The 23,949-nt window shown below is 38.9% G+C and overlaps 1 protein-coding gene across 1 annotated transcript in view; it reads right to left on the reverse strand.

Annotated features, from left to right (window-relative positions):
• Positions 1-23,949, reverse strand: part of gpc6a (glypican 6a) — a 201,850-nt gene that overhangs the window by 126,547 nt on the left and 51,354 nt on the right. The window contains exon 2 of the mRNA XM_030075736.1: positions 22,967-23,125. Coding sequence (XP_029931596.1) covers positions 22,967-23,125 — 159 coding nt within the window. The remainder of the gene's footprint in view (positions 1-22,966; positions 23,126-23,949) is intronic.

Below are 23,949 nucleotides of genomic sequence, written 5' to 3' on the forward strand. Positions count from 1 at the left end.
GTCCAGGCTGGATTTGAGCCCAGACTGCTGCAGTAAAGACTTAGCCTTACCACATGGTACATGCTCTACCAGGTGAGCTACCTGGGCACCCCAAACATGGTGAATCTTTTTATCTGCACTCTATTGATTCTGGCTTTTTAAGTTCATCATGATGCCTCAGTTTGGTTCAACCAAATTAGAGCTGACTGAAATCATTGTAACCAGCTGTTGTGGAAGCACTAACCCTGAGTCAGCCATGTCTGGTTTAACCAACCGCACTCTCTGGAATACTCCTCTGAGCACTTGTTAACCTACTCACTAAGGTTCATAGCTGAGATCCTTTGTTTTAGACATAGACATTAGAAAAAAATGGTTGGGGTCAGGAGGGCTTTCTGAACATGACATGAGTCTGTGTGTAGGAGATTCCCACGAGATACCCAGCATTTGTTTAGCAACTTTGAGAAGTTGAGTTGCTGTTGCTCTCCAAGACAATAAAGAATACAGTTCAGTATTCAAGAGATTATGTAGGAAGATAATAATAATGGCTTATACTGCCAAACAAACACTCAATTTAATATTCTTACTGTTATTATATAACCAAAACACTACCATATCACATTAAAGTTTCTGCTCAGATCAAACTCTGAATGTAAAGCAAGTTCTCACCCACTTGACATTTTTCAGTAAACTATAAACTTTGCCACTCAATGAGTCTCGAGTCACAGCGGCTCTCCACAACATCAATTTCCCATCCCTGTGCCTCTGCCTGCTGTCCTCTAGCAGAGATTGTTTCCCTCCGAGGGGTTAAGAGCATGTGCTTGACTCCAGTGAATGCTTCGACCCCCTAGCAAGAGCTAGTTGGCTTGGTTTCATAGTCAATGAGGCTTGGAAAATTTTAGGCATGAGAAAAGGCTATCTCAGTATTGCAACAAGAAATGGCTACTGAAAAGTACAAAAGACAAGATGAAGAGCAGAGCTGTGTGTCTGAGTGCTCTAAACGGTTTAAATGGTTATAATGGCTGTGTATCTGGTCCAGAGAGACAGATTTGGGAAGAAATCCAAAAGATAAATGTTCTTTTGTTGAATGACACACCCACAGAATTATGGGTTCATGCTCTTACCTATATCTGTTTGCCATGCTGTTGGTCTAAAATATCAAACTGACTCCTTAGCCTGACTATACATCTACAAAAAGGTTGGCCTATAAAGTTGGGCTTTTAGAAGCCATTTAAAACAGTCAAACAAACAAAGATTCAGCAAATCAGATAAATTGCAGAGGATTATTTCAGAGGGCTTAAAACTGCAAAGATACTGCCACCTTTTGTTTTACAGTTGGAGCAGGGGGTGAATAAAAGGCTGAGATTTGAGGATCAGAGTGGTTGAGAACTGAAATAAGGAATGAGGAGATCAGAAATGCACCTGGGAACAAGGTCATGCAGTAATCATCAGGATCTAGTAGTTTATTCTTGTAGTTAATCCCTATATCATTTTAGCCTAAATTAACAAGTATGAAATCTGAAGGGATGATGTCACACTGGACCAAACCCTTGGGCTTGGGCTGGCTTTCATCAGGATTGAATATAGATTACAAGATGTAGTTTGGCCTTCCGTCCCAATATGAGGCCAGGAAAAAGAAAGTGGACAGTCCAGTCACAGTGTTGGAAGCTACACCTTCCACAGCCATTAACTTTGCTTCATTCATGCATTTATGCATCACAGTCTCTGCTTGCTTTATTAAGTCCTGGTTAGCCCCTGTTAGCTGTGTTGACTCAGCAAGATCTTCTGCTATGTCAGATTTTGAGAGCGCAAATGCATTTAGAGGATAAAAGGCTACACTGAAAGGACCTTTGTATTGTAAAAGATATTTTGGCTTAACTTGGTAATGGATCCAGCAAGAGTTTGATCCAGAAGTTCTCTCTGTTGGTGAAGAAAAACGGCACAGAGGGAGAACAGTCAATGTTGTGCATTAAGTTGGTTGCTCTGATGGAGGGCCAGAATCACAAATGTGGAAAACTGGATACCATAGCCATGCAGCCTGGTGTGAATAATGACTCAGAAATGACTCAAATATCCATCCATGGATGTACAATTTTTTTGGAGGACAGAATCTTGGTCGCTGAGTGAAAAATGGCAGAAAATGCTCTCATCTACATTGTATCAGTAAAATCACTGGAATGACTGGGTCTTGGTGGAATTGGACCCAGCACTTTCCAAAGTAACAGGGTGAAGGCCCACCACTTTCTGATTGAGTCCTTAACACAGAGTCATTCCTTAATAAAGAACAAGATGTCCTTCATGAATGAAAACAAAATGTGGGTTATGTATTTTCCTACTTTAGTGAGCTAAGTAAAAAAAAAAAAAAACAATTTTTGAATAATGAGGAAAGCAGTTTCATTATAAAATGTGATTACAAAGCAAATTTGATGGGAAAATACACAACTGGCAATCAGCCCTCTCTCTTTTTCCTCAATGTGTTTTCTAACTGTGTGTGTTGATATGTGTTTGTGTGTGTGTCCTCACTGGCTGTCGATGGGTTACAGAGTTGCAAGTGGAGGAGTGGAGGAAGTCTGACTGAGATTTAAAAGCAGCCACTTCCCCATCTTCAAGCCCTCCTGTCAAACACAACAGATTGTTAAAATATCACTATGAATGTGAAGCCAAATATCCCTGGCTTGTCAGTGTTGGAGAGAATGAATACAAATCAAACTGCAGAGTGTACCACAGGCTGTTTTCTGATGCCTATAGAGGAATATGTGACATTAAGCAATATGCTTCAGGAAATGGCCATATTGCATACAACCTGCAGCAGTTGCACAATTTCTGCCACCACAGGTGTCACAGGAGCTGATATGATAATAAGATTGCAATCTTTTTATTGCATGTTTGCAAAATCGCCTGAATCTGGAATATGGTCTTCATTATAATGCAATTGTTGTAGCACTGCATACTGGAAGTACACATTACTGTATACTGCATGCAATCTGTTGTCGATGTAATTCCAGTAACTAACGCTCATACAATCATGGGTATTACTGTATGATGATCCTGTCTCAGTGTTTTTAATGATAATGTAAATGTCTGAGCAGACATAGTGAGAAAGAGAAAGGAGTATTATCAAAAAAAAAAAAAAATCTGTTGTATTTAGCTTTATTTGCACAGTATTTTTCACCAACTGCTTAGCTGTGTTTTAAAAAGATACAATTTAAAGGGAGAGGAAGAATTTGAGGGCTGGGGCCTGTTCACAGGATTTTTTTTTTTTTTTTTTTTTTAACATTTAAAGGTCTGGCTCTGTTTAAATGCACTCAATCCTTTTGTTTTCAGTCAGTTTGCTACCACATAGCCTGTTAAGCTAAATAGCGGTTTATATCTTATCAGCAATCATTGTCCTGCTTTGGTTGACTGACAGCAACATTATGCATGCTCACACTGCATTTTGGAAGCAGGACCAAAGAAGACATGCAGAGTTGTCAGTCATGAAGAGTTATATTAAACTTGATTTCATCCCACAGTATGTTGAGAAGCAGAACATGGAGGCTCAAAATGGCAAAACCTGTACAGAAGACCACTGGGGATACAAAAAAAAGAGAGGCATGAATGGCTTTATTAAATTTCAGCCTACCACTTTTAGGGACATAGTTTCCACCTCTGTGTGAAGTTCATGTTGCATACAAATGGTTAATGCTACATAACTATGACCTGTTCTGACTGGATGGAGCATTTCAATAACACTCTGACCCAGAGTGAAATGTCTCTTTCTTGTGGTGTAATCAACCTGAAAGACTCTTCTTGGAAACAGTTTTTTTTTTTCATCGTCTCCTGAGACAAAGAAAAAATAACTTCAAATAAGAAACTGAATGACATAACAACACTTAATTAGATGTTAATCAGATGTCAACATTTTGCTTAAGGTGATATTCTTTAGGCAAAGAGACATTATTAGGAACTCATTACAAGATTATGATAGCTTCATGATCACATTATAATTTCATGCAAAGATAATTATTCTCGACTTAGGAAATAGCATTAAGAAACAATATTTTCAGCTTATTGATTTCTCTTGATTATAATGTGTAGTCAATCAATATGCCACACTGTGCCTGTACTAAATTAACAACATTCTACCACTCATTTATTTGGCTACTGGTAAAACAATGAAGCCAGTCAAGACACAAAATTAAACAGTGACTTTATTGTCACTGTAACATTTTCTGTTACAGAGGAGTGGCTCTTTTGGCGTTTTCTAAGCCTGATAGCTTTTGAATGCCTTGATCAAATTTATTCCATAATGCACTTGTGCCACTACAAACTGCGTACACAGTTCTGTGCGAGGACTGACTCAAAAGCAACAAGAAGAAGTAGAAGAGACGTGGCTGCTGATGACAGTTTTTGTTACTGCTCCGTTACGCTGACAAAATTACTCCACACAAAAACTTTATGGAGAGCAAGTAAAGTTTGAGAAACCAAAGTTAATAGCCAGAAAGACGCATCCAAAACCAGTGACACAATGACGCCAGAGTCACACTGTCCAGCTCCTCATGTTAGCTGAAATGCTACTTAATAATATGAGTGATAAAAGATTGTAATTGAATATTGATATTAAATATCAATATTTGATATTGATATTGAATATTGTGTATACATTAATATGAGACCTCACAAGTAGTGAAATATTATAATGCAGCCGTTGTGCAATCTAGCGACACATTATAAACTGTTCATCAAAGCCTGCTTTATACTTGTGAGGTAAGAAGTTTAATTAATATTGAATACAGTGAAACGCACTGTAATATAAACAAGCAGTTATCTATTTCATCACTTTCAGTCTTAGTTCTGTAACAAAACTCTAGAGAAAAACTACTTTTCCTCTTGTTCCTTTTAGTTAATTATGCTGATAAAAGCCACCTTCGCTGAGGGCACATTTGTGTGCCTTCTAAGATCTGACATGAAGTTCAGTGTGGAGAAACATTGGGGAACTCAATTAGCAAGGCTCAGAAAATCAAAGCAATTTCCTCCTCTGGACAACATTGACACCCGTTGCATAGCAAAGAGTAAATTGGCTGCACATACCATTACATTATGGTGGCCCTATGTCACAGGATAAGCAGCTTTCTCTCAACCTGGCTGTTAGAGTGCCTCTGCCCAGGAAAGCTTCCATGCAGAGGTTTGTCAGACTAATCCATCTAGCAGAGCTCTTCCTGGGCCTGAGTAGCAATGCTGAGCTTCTAAGTAGAAACAACATGTATCAGTAGAACAAGCCTGGTAGCCTGCATGTGTACTGTGTGTATCTTGAGGTCATGCAATGAGAAAAAAGTAAGGCAAAGAGCCTACCCCACTGGCCAGTGTGATTCTTAAAATGAAATTGTGAATGCAAGCATCATGCTGCAAATCTGCTTTAATCTGCATGCAAGAAATGCAAACAAAATTAATAAAGGCACTTGCGACATTTTTCTCCACACAAAATCTCCTCCATCAGCGCCAGAACAATGGATTACAGGGTGCTGGTACCCTAGTATGAATGTCTCTTCCTCTCTTCCTCTAGTGTGCTGTTACAATTTGACGGCCCTTGCATTTTTCATTGAGACAATGAACACAGTCAAAAATCTGCTGAAATTGTTTCACACCTATGACTACTCACCTGCCGTCCGAACAATGTACCCTTGAATAATATTCTCACAGAGACAGCAGGTTCTCCTCATGGATCATGAATGAAAATCAGTTTCCTTTATGAGTCTTGGATATGTTAGCACACATTGTGCAGCAATCCCTCATGGGAAGAAGCAACAGTGTTAAGATGGCACATCACCAGTTTGAACAACTGTGAAAATTAAACTGATTTATGTGTGATTTGCTTGGCGAAGTCTCTGAAGCTGTGTCTGATTGTGGGCTGAAAGAACAGGGTGATAGACAGGAAGGTGTGTGCACATACCATCAGGAATTCACTCAACTAAAGTTCTTAAAAGTGATTGTTTAAATATACATTTAGTTCATTTTAATGATGCTGGTTACTGCCTAGTTGTGCCTTATCTTATTTTGTATTCTTGATTTTACACCTTTTGGTTTTATAATATTTAATACCCAGACCAAAGTGAATTGTGGTTCAAAATTAAAAATACAAAAGATGAGATGAATACAAATAAAAATAAGAAACACATATTATTGATTATCCATAAGAGCCACAAGAAATATTCATAAGTTACCAAAAATAGATATTTTGATATTTTACAAGTAACTGAGTAAATTTGTCTTCAGAGCCAAAATGTCATAAATTGTTGAGTATGGATTTGATTATCAAATTAAATTTGTGAAGTAACTGGCATTAATTTGTGGATTCTGAGACTTTGCTTTGTTTTGAGTGTCAACTGGAAAACTGTGACCTCCTTCAAGGCTGTCAGCAGTGGACCCATACCGTTCTTCACATCACCAATCACAAATTATGTGCATGTCCTCATCCAATGATTAGGCCTCAAGGCCACTATGCAGACAGCATGCAGAGCTGACGCAGGTGCATAACTTTCAGTTCAGCTCCCATGTTACCGATGTGCTTGTTCACACATAATGCGACATGCACTGGTCATGGACATGAAGCTTTTTTTCCTCCCACCTGGAGTCTACTTTTTCCACTGTGTACACCGGGTGAAAAAACCAACCAACTTATACTGCATATTCAACACTGTGGGTGTTAAGGTTTGCTCAACTTGTGGCCTTTGTCCACTGTGTTAACACATAACACAATGAACAGCAGCAGTTTAATTGACTGATTATGAAAAAAATAAAATAAAAATAAAATGACATGAAAATTTATACACACGGCCTAACTTTTAATAAATGTTGTCTGCAGTATAGCCTAGGGCATCAAAAATAGTTCAACCAGTGACATTCCCTGGGAAATCGCTGCTGCTATGGAAATCAGCGGTGCAAACACGACCATTGCCTGTGTGTTTCTGCCTTTTTTCTCCCCACTTAGTGAAAAAGCTGCATGCCTGGTTGGTGGCTCACTTTTTATGAATAGATAGTCATTTGTTTTATTTTAATCAATAAATTGTGTTGGAAACATCATCTCCACTTCATAAATCAAGTTATAATTGACTTTTGGGAGTAAGGTAACATCTAAATTCTTACAAAATGTGTTCATGTTTGTAAATGTGTTCATTACATAGCATTTAGCATTAGTCTACCATTGATATAAAAACTGCTGTTGAAGATATCATGCCAAATTTGGTATGAAATAATAATGACAATAATAACGCGGTGCATTCATCAGTTGTGGTTGGCTAAGTACGGAGTGGGGCGAGCTCACTGTTGGCACCCTGCAGGAGGCAGCTGCCTTCCAGGCGGCACTCAGGGAACAGGCGCTTCTGCTGTACATTTGTGAATCTGTTCACCCAAACAAGAGAATCAAAAATCTGAAAATAAATGCAGCCTACATCACAAAATGCATAATTTAACTCAAATATATAAGCCATGTCACAAATGTAATTTCAACACAGTGATTGTGGATCATCAAACAAACAGCTGTTCCTTACTTTTACCGGTACTCAGTGTATAATCTGTTTCTGTAAACTGAGCCACAATTCACTCTGCAATTTCCCAGTGTTAAGCCTCAAGCACCTGCCATGGCCTGTAAATCCTGTAAAATTTAGACTCCTTGTTAAAATGTGTAGTTTAGTTCGGTCAACGTTTTTCAACAAAATGTTCAACATGTTCACCCCTTCTTTGTTACACAAATGTATTGATGTTTAAGATGAAGTACACAAATAAATATTAGAATATTGTGCCCACTAAAAGATTAAAATTATTGCATATTTAAACAGCATTCAGTGTGGCCAAGAGAATCCATGTTAACCAAGTTTATGCAAAAATGGCACACACTGTACTGTCCAAAAAACTTTCATAAGCTACAGTTGTCCATATCAGAAAAAAAATATTTCATCAAGGTAGCTGTAATATCCCACTTGCCCTGTGAATAACTTTGTCTTTGTAACTACTATCAATCAGTGTGAAATGGATTCCTTTGTTCACTTGTCCACACTGAATATTCTAATCTTAGTTCTGTGGCTCACTCTTAAAACAATAAAATATCCTGACAGATGGACTCACAAAAACACAAACTTACACACACAGACGCACCACCATCCATTGATGTGGACATTAGATGTAAAAAACTGTCAAAAAGAAAAAAAAAAAAAAAAAAAAAAAAAAAAAACTACCCACCCAGTTTAAGAGGTTTAAGTTTTCCATTCCTGGAGTCTCATATATGCCCCACAAATCCCACCAGAGCTTTGCCTGTGTTGTAATAAAAATCTGAAACAGTCTTGAAAAATCCAGTTGGCTTCTCTTAAGTATCTCAGTATAGTTAAATACAGTGAATTACTTCATAAACTAAAGAGCAAAACTGGTGAGAAATAATCTAGAGATAAACCAGCAGAATAAGTATTACAGCAAAAAAAAAAAAAAAAAAAGGCAGATGAAAGCCTTCATGAAGGAGTTTAGACAGCAAAGCGAGCACAATCACTGTCTTTCCTGTTAGCACTTCTGTGATGTCAGATATGCCTTGTTGCAATTTATATGTTAGACCCATTGTAGGACACACCCATTGGTTTTTGTCACATCCCACATGTCACATCAACTAAAAATGATGCCAGCTTCACAATCATCGCATTGGAACAGATGAGGTCTAAAAAAGAAGCATATCACAGCTTTGAGAAGGAGGGTGGGGGTGGGGGGGTTGTTACATTTTTCGGTATCAATAGAGAGCGAGATCTCAGCTGTGGCTTGTGCAAATGCAATATCCTGGGGCTGTGATTCTTCGTAAAGTGAATTACAGCACTGTATATGTTTCAGTATCTGACACAAAATTGAAAAGAAATAAATATATTAAATAGGAGAATCAACATGCAGCCAATCTCCTGCGTTTTCCCCTGTCATTTTTTTTTGCGGCAGTGCCTTGTGCAGAGGTACGTATCCCTCTTTCAGCCTCTCCTTGAAACTCACCAGTGGGACTGAGTCAAAAGTGTCCAGGCCATACAGAACCATCCATCCTGAAGTACAGAGATGACACTGGGTTGCAGCCTGTGCCAGATGACAAAGGCTGCCACCGGCTCTGAGCTAAAGCACTGCTGGACAAACCCCATTCCTTCTGTCCTCAGAGAATTAGTGTCTTCCTGACATTCACTCACACAGGAGCACAAAAAAAAAAAAATGTTATTTATTCATGCACACTTCCAGGAATTGTACGTCTACATGGGTTTTGAATTTCATTAATAATGGACCTGACACTGTCATGGAAATTTCAGCCACATCACTGGGCCATAGGGGTTAAATCAATTTGTGCTCTGTCCTGGGCAGTGTCCTGCCCTGTGTAATTTAGTGTCATCTCCTGTGTAATGAGGCTGGCACTGGATGACTACGGTGTCCTGTCCGCCCCTTTGTCCTTTGTGTCCTGTGCATCTGTGTTTTGTCCTGTGTGTGTCCTGTAGCATTAGATGACTGTTGTATTGACGTATTTGTGTATATGCGCTTGGAAAAAGTAAACCTGGCCCTGCTATTTAGACATTCAGATGAAAAGTTGCAGTTTTATGAAACATTTCCAAGGCAGCAAATGTATCCTGCTCTGTAGCTTTGACTGAGCCCCGTCTCCTAAAAATGACCTTCTCATGCAACTAAACTGCATGCTCCATTATGTTTCGATACATATCATAACTGATACATATCAGGCTGTGGACCTGTATTTAGTGAGGCATAAACTCAGGGATCCTCATATGAGAAGATTTAGTTATTCCATAACTCTCTATACTGCAGATTGGCAGATTAACAGTGAAGAGTGAACTGAGCAGTCATTCTTACAGTTTCTCTCACTGGACTAACTTATAGTCAATGAAATAACAATGAAAATAAAATATTCCCCATTTTTCTGGAGAACCCTGGATCCCAGACCCCAAGTTAAGAACCGCTGATATAGTGGATGAAATCAAAAGGAACAACAGATCAGCCTTATGTTATTCAGTACTGTAACAGAGTAAGCTGTATGTAATGGTTAATTTCCAACACCTCTCAAAATGCTTTCATTCTCCACTTCAATATGTCAATCAGTAAACCATCGTCTTTGTTCTACAATGTTTTAATTTTGTCAAATGTGTTGATCTAACAGATATTTGGCTTGCTAAAAATATCATCAGGTTGTGCAGGTATGTCTGTTTGCTCTAGATGACAGTATGTGACTGTGTAATACTAATACACAAACACAGCACAAAGAGACACAAAACAATCAGCATGGTTGAATTTTCATCTTGAGCCTAAAAAAACTTATTTTAATCTTTGTCAAGTGTCATATCCAAATGATAACTTTCCATAAGTGCAGTCAAGCCTCTTACTCTGCGCCTCCGAAATGTCATGCCTCGGAAAAAGAAAAAAAAAAAAAAAAAAATAGAAAAAAGAAAAAAAAAATCAATAATAATAATAATAAAAAAAAGAGTTCTAGACCACAAAACTCACTTCTCTCTCAGACAGCCTTGTAAAAATGTTTAAGAATACAAAAGACTGGCTGAATATCAAAATAATGTAATGTCATATTATGGTTCATATTTAAAAAAGGTGAATTTTCGATTCACTTTGCCTGTAGACTCTCTCTGCCTCTGTGCTCACTTGCACTGTCGCGCTCCTCTGCACCTCTTTGATCAACCTCGTGCTGTCGAGTGAGAGCAGCCGTGCACCACAGACAGTCCATCACCTCAGAAATAAATCAGAAATATTGTGAGCAATATCATGCTGTTTCTTACAAATTTGGTTGGGACATGCCTCTACCATCCATACCTGAATCTACACCTGCACTGTGCACAATGAGTAGGACAGAAAAATATCTAATCTTCTCTGTAATGTCATTATATAACAATTCACTACAGTATAAAATTAGAAATCCTTATCAAAAGCTTATTTATTTGTTCATTTATTTAGTTAATTAGTTACTAAATTTGACACTGGCCCTGATTCAGAAGACAGGTTTTAATTTTCTGTCTTAAAATAAAACTCCATAGTTGCCATCCTTTCCATGGCACCTCTAATCTTAATCTTAATAAAATCTTAATATTTTGACAGCAAGATAAAAAAAAACAGACAAACAAAAAAAAAAAACAATTTGAATGAATGTATTCATTTGTGAAGGTCTATTGTGATTATGTAAACCTCTACAGTTTAAAAATACACAACAGATTATCATGATGTTCTTAACAGCAGGTCCTGCGATGTGAGCAACAATGCAGTGCAACAAGGCCAGCAGCACGGTTGGTTATGATGGCGTGCGCATGCACAAACACCTCTGCACATGCACTTTGGGACTGCACTGGATTCAGCAGGAGCTTTGAGCATATTCAAATTCACCTCACCAGATTAATGGGAGCATCTTAGACATTTTCAGTTAAACCACTATGGAGATACTAAAATGTTTAGATAAGCTATCAGCATGAGACTGAAATTCTCTTGGTCAAATGACTGAAGATGGACATGGAATGAGCTGCTACAAAAATTAAAATCAGCTCATGTAAAAGTCACACATCAAATGTTGAAAAAAGCATGTGCATTAATTTAGCAGAGCTGGAACAAAACTTTCTAGCAAGAGCAAAGTAGTACCTTAAGTGTTTAACAGTATTGCAATGTGGTGTAGCTGAACATGCCCAGCTCAATTCATAGCAATAACATAGCAGAAAATTAAACCCTATACATAACGCAGACATAATGGTTCTAGTAATGAGGGTTGAACAATTAATTGAAATATTATCCAAATTGCAATATGGCTAAGTTCAATATCTAAATTGCAGGAGGTTCAGTTTTTTGATGAGGGTAAAATGTGTGACAGAAATGTATCAGAAATGAAGTATCATGGTTCTACAGAGATGTCCTGGCCTGCAACCCGTATTCTCCAAATATAAGAGAACATACACTATATTACCAAAAGTATTCGCTCACCTGCCTTTACTCATACTATGAACTGAAGTGCCATCCCATTCCTAACCCATAGAGTTCAATATGATGTCGGTCCACCTTTTGCAGCTATTACAGCTTCAACTCTTCTGGGAAGACTGTCCACAAGGTTGAGGAGAGTGTTTATAGGAATTTTTGACCATTCTTCCAAAAGCGCATTGGTGAGGTCACACACTGATGTTGGTCGAGAAGGCCTAGCTCTCAGTCTCCGCTCTAATTCATCCCAAAGGTGTTCTATCGGGTTCAGGTCAGGACTCTGTGCAGGCCAGTCAAGTTCATCCACACCAGACTCTGTCATCCATGTCTTTATGGACCTTGCTTTGTGCACTGGTGCACAGTCATGTTGGAAGAGGAAGGGGCCCCGCTCCAAACTGTTCCCACAAGGTTGGGAGCATGGAATTGTCCAAAATGTTTTGGTATCCTGAAGCATTCAAAGTTCCTTTCACTGGAACTAAGGGGCCAAGCCCAGCTCCTGAAAAACAACCCCACACCATAATTCCTCCTCCACCAAATTTCACAGTCGGCACAATGCAGTCTGAAATGTACCGTTCTCCTGGCAACCTCCAAACCCAGACTCGTCCATCAGATTGCCAGATAGAAAAGCGTGATTCATCACTCCAGAGAACGCGTCTCCACTGCTCTAGAGGCCAGTGGCGGCGTGCTTTACACCATTGCATCCAACGCTTTGCATTGCACTTGGTGATGTGTGGCTTGGCTGCAGCTGCTCGGCCATGGAAACCCATTCCATGAAGCTCTCTGCGTACTGTACTTGGGCTAATCTGAAGGTCACATGAAGTTTGTAGCTCTGTAGCAATTGACTGTGCAGAAAGTCGGTGACCTCTTTGCACTATGCGCTTCAGCATCCGCTGACCCCTCTCCGTCACTTTATGTGGCCTACCACTTCGTGGCTGAGTTGCTGTTGTTCCCAAACGCTTCCATTTTGTTATAATAGAGCTGACAGTTGACTGTGGAATATTTAGGAGCGAGGAAATTTCACGACTGGATTTGTTGCACAGGTGGCATCCTATGACAGTTCCACGCTGGAATTCACTGAGCTCCTGAGAGCGGCCCATTCTTTCACAAATGTCTTGTTTCACAGTCTGCATGCCTGAGTGCTTGATTTTATACACCTGTGGCCAGGCCAAGTGATTAGGACACCTGATTCTGATCATTTGAATGGGTGAGCAAATACTTTTGGTAATATAGTGTATATGTGTGGTGTGGACCCCAGCAGAAAAATCAAATCATCATCATTTTAACCTTTTTTTTCCCAGTGAAATTGTATCACAATTGCAATTTCTGTCTAATTAATTGCATTTTTTTTTTTTTTTCGATATTGCTCAGTGGTAATAAAAGGTACAGAGTGGTAATTTAGCTACTACTCAATGAAGGTGACTACCTATATCAGGTCAAATTTTTTTTATTCAATTTATTCATTCTATCAATTAATAATATTAGCTGCTACATTATGCTCAAAGGATAACGGAAATTACAAATGGGTCCTTAAATTGACAAACTTAAAATTGGTATAATGGGCTGCTGCATGGTATAATTAAACTCTGTGCAACTTCCCATTCACATTTCCATTAGCAAAAGAGACATTGGTGGTTTCACTTATGTGACCTAAAATTGAAGCTACGAATTATAAAAACAAATCTTTTACTTTATCAGTGTATTAGAATGTGTGTTATGACAAAATGGGTTAATTGTAATTCTAGTTCCTGACTCCGGTGCAGAAGTGGGTCAAGTATAATGAGGACCTTTGAGATCCTGTTTTGATGTTATCATTTGATGTCAGCTATGAATTGTGGCCATTTTTTTTTCAGCCCTTCCATATTTCACTTGTTAAGCACTTCAATAAAGGGGAAACATGAATAATTAAAGTACAGTGCAGATTCTGAGTTTACCATGTCTGTGAAAGTTAAAGACATAGATTTCTTTAGTTAAGGCAAAGGCATTTCTTAACTATCTGTGACTTGCTATGGATGTGATGCCTTGTCATTGAACATTTCAGCCACCACAGCCTTTATTTATTTCAAGTTTGTGAGCAGAATTATTAATTTTGGCTGACCAGCGATCCCCTCTATTATAAATCACCATCAGCTTTGTTCATTGTTCGTCAGATTAAACTTCATTAAACTCAGATGAACCCTATCAGCAATATCCAACATTAAACTAAATTCCATGGGCAAAAACCAAGAACAGTGAAGCGACAGCATTTTTTTACACATTGAGTGTGAGGAGCAGAGGGCAGGACTGCATGCAGGAAGAAATGAACAGCTACACATTTTAATTTGAGGTTGGTGATCCTTCCTTTGAACATAACCTGCACTCTCTTGGCCTCACCAGCTTGACTCTACATACACAAACTGTCACGTTCCTCTCAGTCTGGCAGGAGGTTAATCAAGTTTATGGAGTGACTGTTAATATAACAACGTAATAAGTTCTAAGTACATTATGTTTTGGGGCTATAACATTTACAGAATTTATGGCCTTAACCTATATTAGTCTTTTCTAAATGACACAGTAGACAGGATCATCCCCTGCACAGATCACAGTCACATTTGGAAATAGAGCATTTTATACGGCATAGAGACAATTGATTTTATGAATGGGCTTGCTTAACACAGTTAACCTACAACAATGCCAGTTAATAATTTTCTGATGACCAAAATTAAGTTTTTTGTTGAGGTTTTGGGTAACTGAAAGCTTTGCTATTATAGCATATACCGGTTTACAATTAACATTTGGTTAATTATCATGCTCCATTAATCCTTATTTGGGAGACTTTTGGCCTGAAGAAAAACATGGTGACATGGCCATGCCCACTGTGGAAATCAGCAGCGCTCATAAAAACGAAGCTGCTCAAGATGGCAGAAAGCTGATAAAATCTGTAGGATCAAAAGCATTTGATGGCACAAAACTGCAGAAAAGTTGGACAGAAGGCAGGCAGTGATAATTGTATTGGTTGTTTCATGGAAAGAATTTTTGATTCAATATGAGGAGGACAACTGTCAGTTTGATGCAACAGATTTTATTGTATTTTTGACGTAATAAGTTACAACTGGGTGGAAAGCAGGATCGAGCATCTCTCATCTTTCCCTCAATTGCCTAATGGGATCGTTTCTGAAAAATACTGTTCACTGTGAGTTGTCATCATTTGATTTTTCCTACAAAAGGAGTAAAACGGGGGGTGGTGGTGGTGGTGGTGGTGGTGGTGGGATTCCACCTTTTCCCCTCTATTACTTCACATATCAGTAATTTCAGAGATGTCAGTGCCTGCCTCAAAGTGGCCACTCTATCATGCATAGAGACAATGTGTTGACTATTACAACACAGCAAAAAAAATGCACACTTTTTAGATCTCTAGTTCTACTCTTTAGTCCATAATAAAACACATGTATTTGATTGCTGTAATGCTTGTTATTCAAAGTATATCAAGTACTTAATTAGAGCACAGCCCGATGACCTTGTATAATGTAGTGTGCAAACAACTGTCCAACACTTAATTATTATTACCATAATCATCCAAATGTTATTTAATTATGGGCCCAGGAAAAGCAGTGACAGGATGGGCTATAGTCCTAATTTATGAAAATAACTGCTGCATAACAGATTATTGTATGGGTAAGTCTGAGTTGTTCTGCTTGTCTCCCTCTCACAGAGGGAAATTCCATCCTATTTTTTTTTCCATTAAAACTTGTTAAGCCACTCAAAGTTTCATATTTCTGAGACACTACACCTTGAATGGAAATAAATGAATATTTCAGATAAAGACGGAATCTGTGGAATGCAATAATTGAAACAGTAAGGTCTGTGTAAGCCTGTTTGCTGGCTCACACAGCCCACTAGCAGTTTGTGAATTTGCAGAGAGACTGCGGATTAGAGGGAACGGAGGAATGTTGTGTTCCAGTCAGACTCGGTTCTGGTCTGGTGTGAAAAAGGGATGGTTGATGTGAATAAGGGATACAACAGCACTCGCTAGATATTACAGCTCTGAACACAGAGCAAAAGAAGCTCTACTGGGGTAGGATCAAAGAACCCAGTCAACCAAGGCTGCTGCTCAACCCAGACTTTAGTCAACCAACCACACGCACTAATCTCTTGCCGAAGTCTCATAGGAGGACAGGGAGGCACGGCATCAGCCAGACAGAATCTAATCAGCATCTAACACACAACAAGCGCAAGCAACAAATAGAGGGGGGCACAGAAGACAGATAAGTGTAAGTCCTCTTGTATTCTACTTGTATTCTACCAGTGTGTTAAAAGTAAAGTTTACTTTAATATTTGATGTAAATATTAAATATTAATCTTTAATAGTGTCGATACAGTAAAAACATGGGTGATAAGCTGCAGTGTCAATCAAGAAGAATCAAGATTACAAAACATACACGATAAACACAATATAACATGATAAATGGAACAAAAAAAAGAGTAATATCAGACCTAACAAACACATGTAACATATAACCAAAATAGGATAAAACAATAAAGGATAAACAATAATGAAATAGTAGGGGATTAATGTATTGAGATGCCGACTGCTTTGTGAAGAGTTCCATGTGGCAGGAGCACAATAACTAGAAGCAGCGTGTCCCAGGTCAGTGTGCACGCAGGGGGCTTGCAGTGTGAGCCGGTCATGTGAGCGGGTCAGGTAGGGACCGTGGGACCATGCTAACACGAAGGACATGCACATTGGGGAGTTTCCTGTCAAAGCTTTATAAATAAATAAATACCAGTGTTTATCACGTCTCTCAGCCAGTGAGGACCAGCCAGCCTTCTCATATAAAATACAATGATGAGTGGTGTGAGGGTCACCAGTAATGAGTCTTAGGGCAGTATGATGAATGGAGTCTAATGGTTTGGGGGGTGATGGCAGAAGTCTGTCTATAATTTATGTCACCATGGTCTAAAATTGACAGAAAAACAGCATCAACAGTACTGTGCTTTACCCACTGGACATGGGAAAATTACTTTTGCTTCTATACAGGAAATCAATTTTTTTGTCATGATTTACACACTAGATTATCAATATGGAATTTAGAGGAAGTTTTTTTTTTTTTTCATTCAACAGTATGCCATGGTGTTTATATTCAGTGGCATGCTTGACTGAGACGCCATTTGCCTCTCAATATGCAACAATAGTGTAAACACTAAGCTGTAACTTTATAAAATCCAACCTCCTCTAGGATTGAGGCCATTTTGAAATTGGGCATTAAACATTAAAATGAAAACACATTAACAATATAAATGCACCTATTCTGCAAAACCCCGTATTAGTTAGTTGAAATGGTTTAAACAGTTTAATGATTTCACAGAGTAAACTGTTAGATTTGTGAGAGTTTGAGTCGAGGCCTCTAGCACCATCATACCTATGTGCATACAAATGTTGTGCCTCCGAAATACAAAGTGTATTATAGCAGACCGGAAATCACAGAGGTAGACTACATGTGTTAAAATGACAGCTTTGTGGCCATGGCAGAGATACAATTTACTATACAGGCTTCAGTCCAAACACACATCACTTCACAAGTTATGACGTAACCTTTAACATGGATCATCCGCTGTAATTAATATTTAACAGCTGTAATGCACTCTCCCCCTCTCTGGTACTTTTACTCACTCAGTCTCTCTCTCTCTCTCTCTCTCTCTCTCTCTCTCTCTCATTTACACACCCTCCCACACATTCTGCAAATATTTATCTCATTTCTCGTCCTTAATTTAGCTTAATTCAGGTCACCTTAGGGCGCATGCTGGGCCACAACAGAGAACGCTAATGCTGCCAGAGACTCATAAATTAAACCAGTTGGGAATCTACCCACACTGAGCTAAACTAAGGCAGAGCTGCTAGACTGCAAAGTTCGGCTTCAGTTGGTCTGAATTTCTCTCTCTTTATATTGCATCCATTGGAGTGGAATATGACCGGGCTCCAAGTCTCTGTGACAGAATATATAAGAAATACAGAGAGATTGGGGGGAGAAAAAAGATCCCTGGGCCAGATGATTGGACAGTCAGAATACCCAAACCCCAATTCCAGTATGCAACAGTCACTTACAGCTTCAGGATTACTCAATAATGCATCAAAACCCACAAGCCTCCAGGGGAAGCCGTCAGTAATCAAAAAGTAAGTTAAGGTTTTCATAATAGGGCCCTATAAATAACTGGGGACAGAAATGAGGGCATGTAAAATTGATGAGGGATGATTCAAACCCCACAAAGTGATGGGAGCTTATCGCTAGGGGGAAGGAATGGGATGTTGAATGGCCCGGCAGTACAGGCATGTGCAGAAGATTGAACTGCATAAATGATGAGTCACTTGTTGTTATGATCAGTCACCTGTCTCCAAATCATCACCTTCAATGTTGTTCACAAATGTCTCAAATCAATAGAGTTCATTTAAAATGAAACTGCAGCCTTTTACATGTGCAAAAGTTATAAAACAGAAGTTGTTTTTTTTTTTTTTTTAATCAGGAAGAGTGAACTTTTTTAGTATTATTATAATTATGTATGCATGGTAATGAATAACATTTGAACATCCAAGGTAGAAGCACTGCAGTCGTGTTTTACACTGTAGTTCTCTGACTGTTGTAATTCCTTGTCTAAGCCATTTTTGAGGTCACAATAATCAGCAAAGACCATATTAGACACAGTGTTTCTCATGTTCTTCCTTCAACTGGAGGTTTAATGGGTTTTTACATAATAAATTGAGATAATGTCACGATTCTGGGGCCCATGAAATCCATACAATTTTAAAAATGCTAAGGCATTGTTCAAAAAACATAGTTGTGAATTAATCATTTGTTGTTGCTGTTTTTTATCTGTCACACTATTCTCTGTGTTTTATTTCTTCATTCAAGTTTAGTTCAAATACAAGCTCAAATTAAAGTTCAAAAAGAAATATTCAAACAGATACATCACTTTCAGACCTTGAAGAAAGGAAATTAGCTTGATGAGTCAAATTGAGTGTCCAAAACAAAACTCCCACATAGTGTATTCTTTTTGCAAGCAAGAGACAAGAGAGCAGGAGGTTCTTTGCATTGTCTGTAGGCTTCTATGTTTCTCTTTTCTCATTTCACTAATGCACTCAGGTGCACAAAGGCCCTGTTATTGCCATGAAAGAAAAAAAAATCAAATAATCTACTCCTGCAATTATAAATAAAGTAATTCTTTCAGTCTTTTATTCTGCAGCAAAATGTGGATCCTTTAGGTTACTGAAGGTCATCGCCTAGTCATCACCTAGTTTGAAAGAAAAATAAATAAATAAATGAAAAACAAGTATAAACTTGCACTACATGCTTCACAAATGTGAAAGCAAATGAAATTATAACTATGAAGCATCTAAACCTATGTTCTCAACATGTATAGCACACACTTTGGGAGTGATTAAATTGTAACGCCGTCCCACTAAATTTAAGTCCTTTGACCTTTATTAACGAAAGCATAGCCCTTTCAAAGCCCTCAGATGTACAGTATTTACCTCAATACTGATCCCACATTAATTTTGATAGTATAGAATAACAGCTTTGTAAATACAAGGCCATCAGTGTGAGAACTGGTCTATCCTCTGTGATGCTTAGGAGATGTATCTATGTCCTTTTGGTACAATCTCCCGTGAAATGTGTGGATTGACAAACTATAAGGCACAGAGGACGTGCCTCAACAAAAACAAGAAAACAAGGAGCTGGCTGCCTCATCTGCCGGTTTGCAGGCAACCAACCGCATTACATAGAAAAGCCTAGATGCTGACGAGTCATAGTCACACTGCTGTAATAGTGTCAGTCCTGTAATAATCAAGGTAACTGTTTCTATACTGCTACACTTTGATAGTCATCAAGTCCAGTGCAGTATTGGTACAGCTGCTAAGAGTACAATTAAATGTAGTTGGTAAAATAATAAAATAAAATAAATAAAACAACATACAGTTGGACCACATCATTGCTAATCATAAAAGAAGGCTGTCCATTTCATCTAGAGCAGCAGTGACATGAGGAGGGGCAGGTATGTTCCCCTCAGCCGACTGTCAGTCTGACAGAGAGACAATACACCACAGACAGATCGCTTAACACAACGCTCAGCATTGACAACTTTGAGAGGAAAACGCCCTGATGACATTTTGGTCAGTTGAAACATTATGACCGAACTTACATCAGATATGCTTCCAGAGACTTCTAATGGGGCTGCTGATGATCCGCGCTATCATAGCTGCCGACTATTCTATGAATAGATTCTCAGTGTCTCTTATTCCGGCCATTACTTTCCCCCAGTTCATATTCGTGCAAATATAAAACAAACCAGTGGCTAAATATATAGGGTTTTCAGCAAGTTAGAGTTCCTTCTGAACACAACCAAAAGGTGATGTGGGTACAGAGCCATGTTAAATTTTGCTGAGAATAAATAAATAAATAAATAAATGACATTAATAATGCCATAATAAAGCTACAGGGAAGAAACAAAAATCAGGTTACTAACTCTGGAACAGCCCTCAGTCACTTGGCAGCATTAGCTCATGTAGATGCTTGTCCTTCTGGCAAGCATGAGAACAGGTGTAATAACATCTTTTCCCAATGTCCCAATAATCTGATTCAAAATTCATTAATGTTCTTTTTTTTATTTAGTTTTGATGGCTCGGCGTGCTTCCCTCCTCCCGCCCACACATATACACACATGCATCTCTGCCTGTGCAGGAAAGTCTGATAGAAAAAGGCTGATGGATTTTTAAGTCAAGGCAGGGATTCACTTCTCTTTGTATTTTCTTTGACACGGCATGGAACACAAATTTGTTGTTCACTGTCAGCTACAAAATTTTGGATGATGAAAGTTGTCACACGTTTTGACATGAGCCACTGCAGTTGATATGAGGCTGTCTGACGGCAGTTTTAAATTAGGTAACCAGTTCATTCTGGGAAGACGGCAGTGTGCTATATGCTGACAAGCAAACTCGAAAGAGCAGGAGAGGAGGATTACAGGGATGCTGTCGTTTTTGTGTGCAATGTGAGGGCTCACCCTACTGCTTGTTTAAATCATCTACTTTATTTTTTTCATCATAATATTGTCTTAGAATATAAAAAAGCGCTATACAAATAAAATGCATCATTTTTATTAAGAGAGGCACAGACATTTATTTTTTCTCTGCAATAATCATGAATGAGCCATTACAGCTGAATTGAAATGAAACTGAATTTAAAGAGAGGGAAAAGTCGGTGTCCTGGTCTTTAATGGCAGGTGTTGTCACCACCTGTTGTACTGTCTTCTGTTCTGTGGGGTTTAGCTTCTCCTTACGTTCAAACGTGGCCAGCAGATTTCTGCATTTTGTAGATCACTGGCCTGGCAAATGTGCGATTACTGTACCTGCGGCTGGCATCCCATGGCCCTCCTGCACATTGCCAAATTCCATCGACATCAACTAATATCAGTGTGATCTCGTTTTTTATCCCACCGCTAGACAGAGTCCTTCTTCCAAATCTAGAATAACAGGCTGTACCTATTTAAAGTTTTACATTGCCTTTTACATTGTTTTACATCAATGTGCATTGCCTAAAAGCTCTCATCTACTGTACCACTGCCTTATATAACTAATCCAGAGTTTCAAATGCTAAACTAAGCAAATCTCTGCCAGGGAGTTATGTCGAGGCTCGACATTACCATTTGTCTGTTGGTCCAATAGTGTTTCTCAAAGCTCCAGGCTAATAAATATCACTCTTTAGTGGCCCGCTTGGCCAGTAATCAAAAATATATATTTTGCTGGTTGTGAAATGGTCTGACAGAGCGGCTATCCTCTCTTGAATTATTTTCCTCTTGGCAATAAAGCATGCAGAATACAGATAACACGGTTTGTCCTACGCAGCCACACTCATGAACCCGATCACAGTGGCTCCATACACACGAGCACTGCACTGCATGGTGTGTGATTCACTGCTCCATCAGACAGAAAAGTATACTGTGTGTGTATGTGGTGTGTGTGTGTGTGTGTGTGTGTGTGTGTGTGTGTGTGTGTGTGTGTGTGTGTGTGTGTGTGTGTATGTGTGTGTGTGTGTGTGTGTGTGTGTGTGTGGTGTGTGTGTGTGTGTGTGTGTGTGTGTGTGTGTGTGTGTGTGAGAGAGAGAGAGAGAGAGAGAGAGAGAGAGAGAGTTAGTTAGTTAGTTTGACTTTGGGCTAATAAAGTTTTTTAAGCCCCCGTCTGCTGGCTATGTGCAAGGGGAAGAAAAAGAGAAACAAACGGGAGGAGGAGCTGAGGGAGATGGAAAGAGAATAGGAAAAGAAGAGACAGAGAAAGGGGTTCAGCCTCTGTGGCAACACTGAAGGCCATTGTTAAGTATGATGTGGTACAAGGCCAGGTAACTTTCCATAAAATGTGTTGAAATTTTCTGAAATCTATGAGAAAAGAAAAGTAATGTGGTGAGTAGTCGAAAGAAGGAAAATTCATTCATCAGTCCTGATAAGTCTTATGCACCAAAATTGGCCCAAAATAGATTGTTGGCTCTTCTGTAACAATTATAGTATGATAATTTCCATTTTGATACGAGATAAATGATTCCCTTCTGAAACCCTACATCAGTTATGCCTAATATAACTACATGTCATATAAACCTGATAAATGTGACACTCTTCAGTGAAATGCAATAAAGTCATCAATGAAAAACTTGGACTCTGCTGTTATTATGCATATTTGATGGGTCAACAAAAGGTTGTTATCCTGAGTGGCAGTTTTCATTCATGATCTCATAATTTGTAGGAAGGCAGCTCTGTTTAGGCGACAGAAGGCAGATAGATTTAGCATTCAGGGTTTGACCTGCTTCAATACAACCATGCCCATAGCACATTAATCATAATAATACATCACCAATGCCATTTTTGACATGAAATTATAATTTAGACTTGCCTGGATGAGAACACATTATCTCCAAGTGACGCTGACTGAGCCAGTAAAAAGCACTGGCTCAGATGTCAAATGGAGAATGTACCTGCATGTGAACCACTGCATGTGAAACAGATAAAAGAAACCCATCCAGCTTACCATCAAACTTTTTATGCCTCGAGACAAATGTAGTCCTTATATTGTGGCTGGTCTCCTCGACCAAGTTCTCAAACTCCACTTTGCTCTGCTGGCTGAGTTTTTCCTCCATCTCGATTGTGCAGCAGGTGTAACCCTGAGGACAGACACGCAGGTGTTCACCTGAGGGGGAAAGAGAGAGACAGAGAGCACTGTTTTTACACACATCACCAATAGAGCTCTTCACTGCCACAGGATTCAGGTTTTCAAAAGCCTCAGCGGAGTCTTTGATCAAAGCTCTCCTGTGATTTTGGTGCCTCCATCAAAGAAGCTATCAAAGAGGGGCAGGTTGGAACAAATGGGGAAGACTAATATTTGTCAGCAACCTGCTGTCATGTGCAACAGGGTATAACCAAAGATACAGTATCTTATGTAGGGAGATATTCCACCTACAAGAGTATAGGCTATGTAGAACTCTAAATAAAACCGGGCAAAACAGAGCGAAATGAACAGCGGTCAATGGGACTTTTCCATAAAATCAACCCTCTAAATTATTATTATTATTATTATTATTATTATTTTTACTGTGCATTGGTGGAAATGACCAGACACCAGTTAAGAAGATACACATTTCACTGTTTATGAAAAAAAATCCTTTTTTTCCCCCCTCTGGCTACATAACCAGTCAACACCAGATAGCCTCTTCTGAAATTTCCATCATAATAAATATAATTTACTGGTAAATTTTACTGGTAAATATCTGTAATCAAATGCAGTGATCATTTTATAGCATTTAGCCCCACTTGCCATCATTTATTCTACCTTTTCGCAAGTGCTCAGCACTGCCCCTGATGTACAAAAGGCTGTGCTGCACTTTTTTTTTCTGTATTTCCAGTCAATGGCTGTGGTTCGGCTTTCTCACTCTACATGCAGTAATACAACTTTATTAACCAGAGCATACACAAGGCATCCCATGCAGGAATGTATTCATATTAGGTGGATTGCCA

Source organism: Myripristis murdjan, chromosome 3 (assembly GCF_902150065.1).
Source record: "Myripristis murdjan chromosome 3, fMyrMur1.1, whole genome shotgun sequence".
Lineage (NCBI taxonomy): Eukaryota > Metazoa > Chordata > Actinopteri > Holocentriformes > Holocentridae > Myripristis > Myripristis murdjan.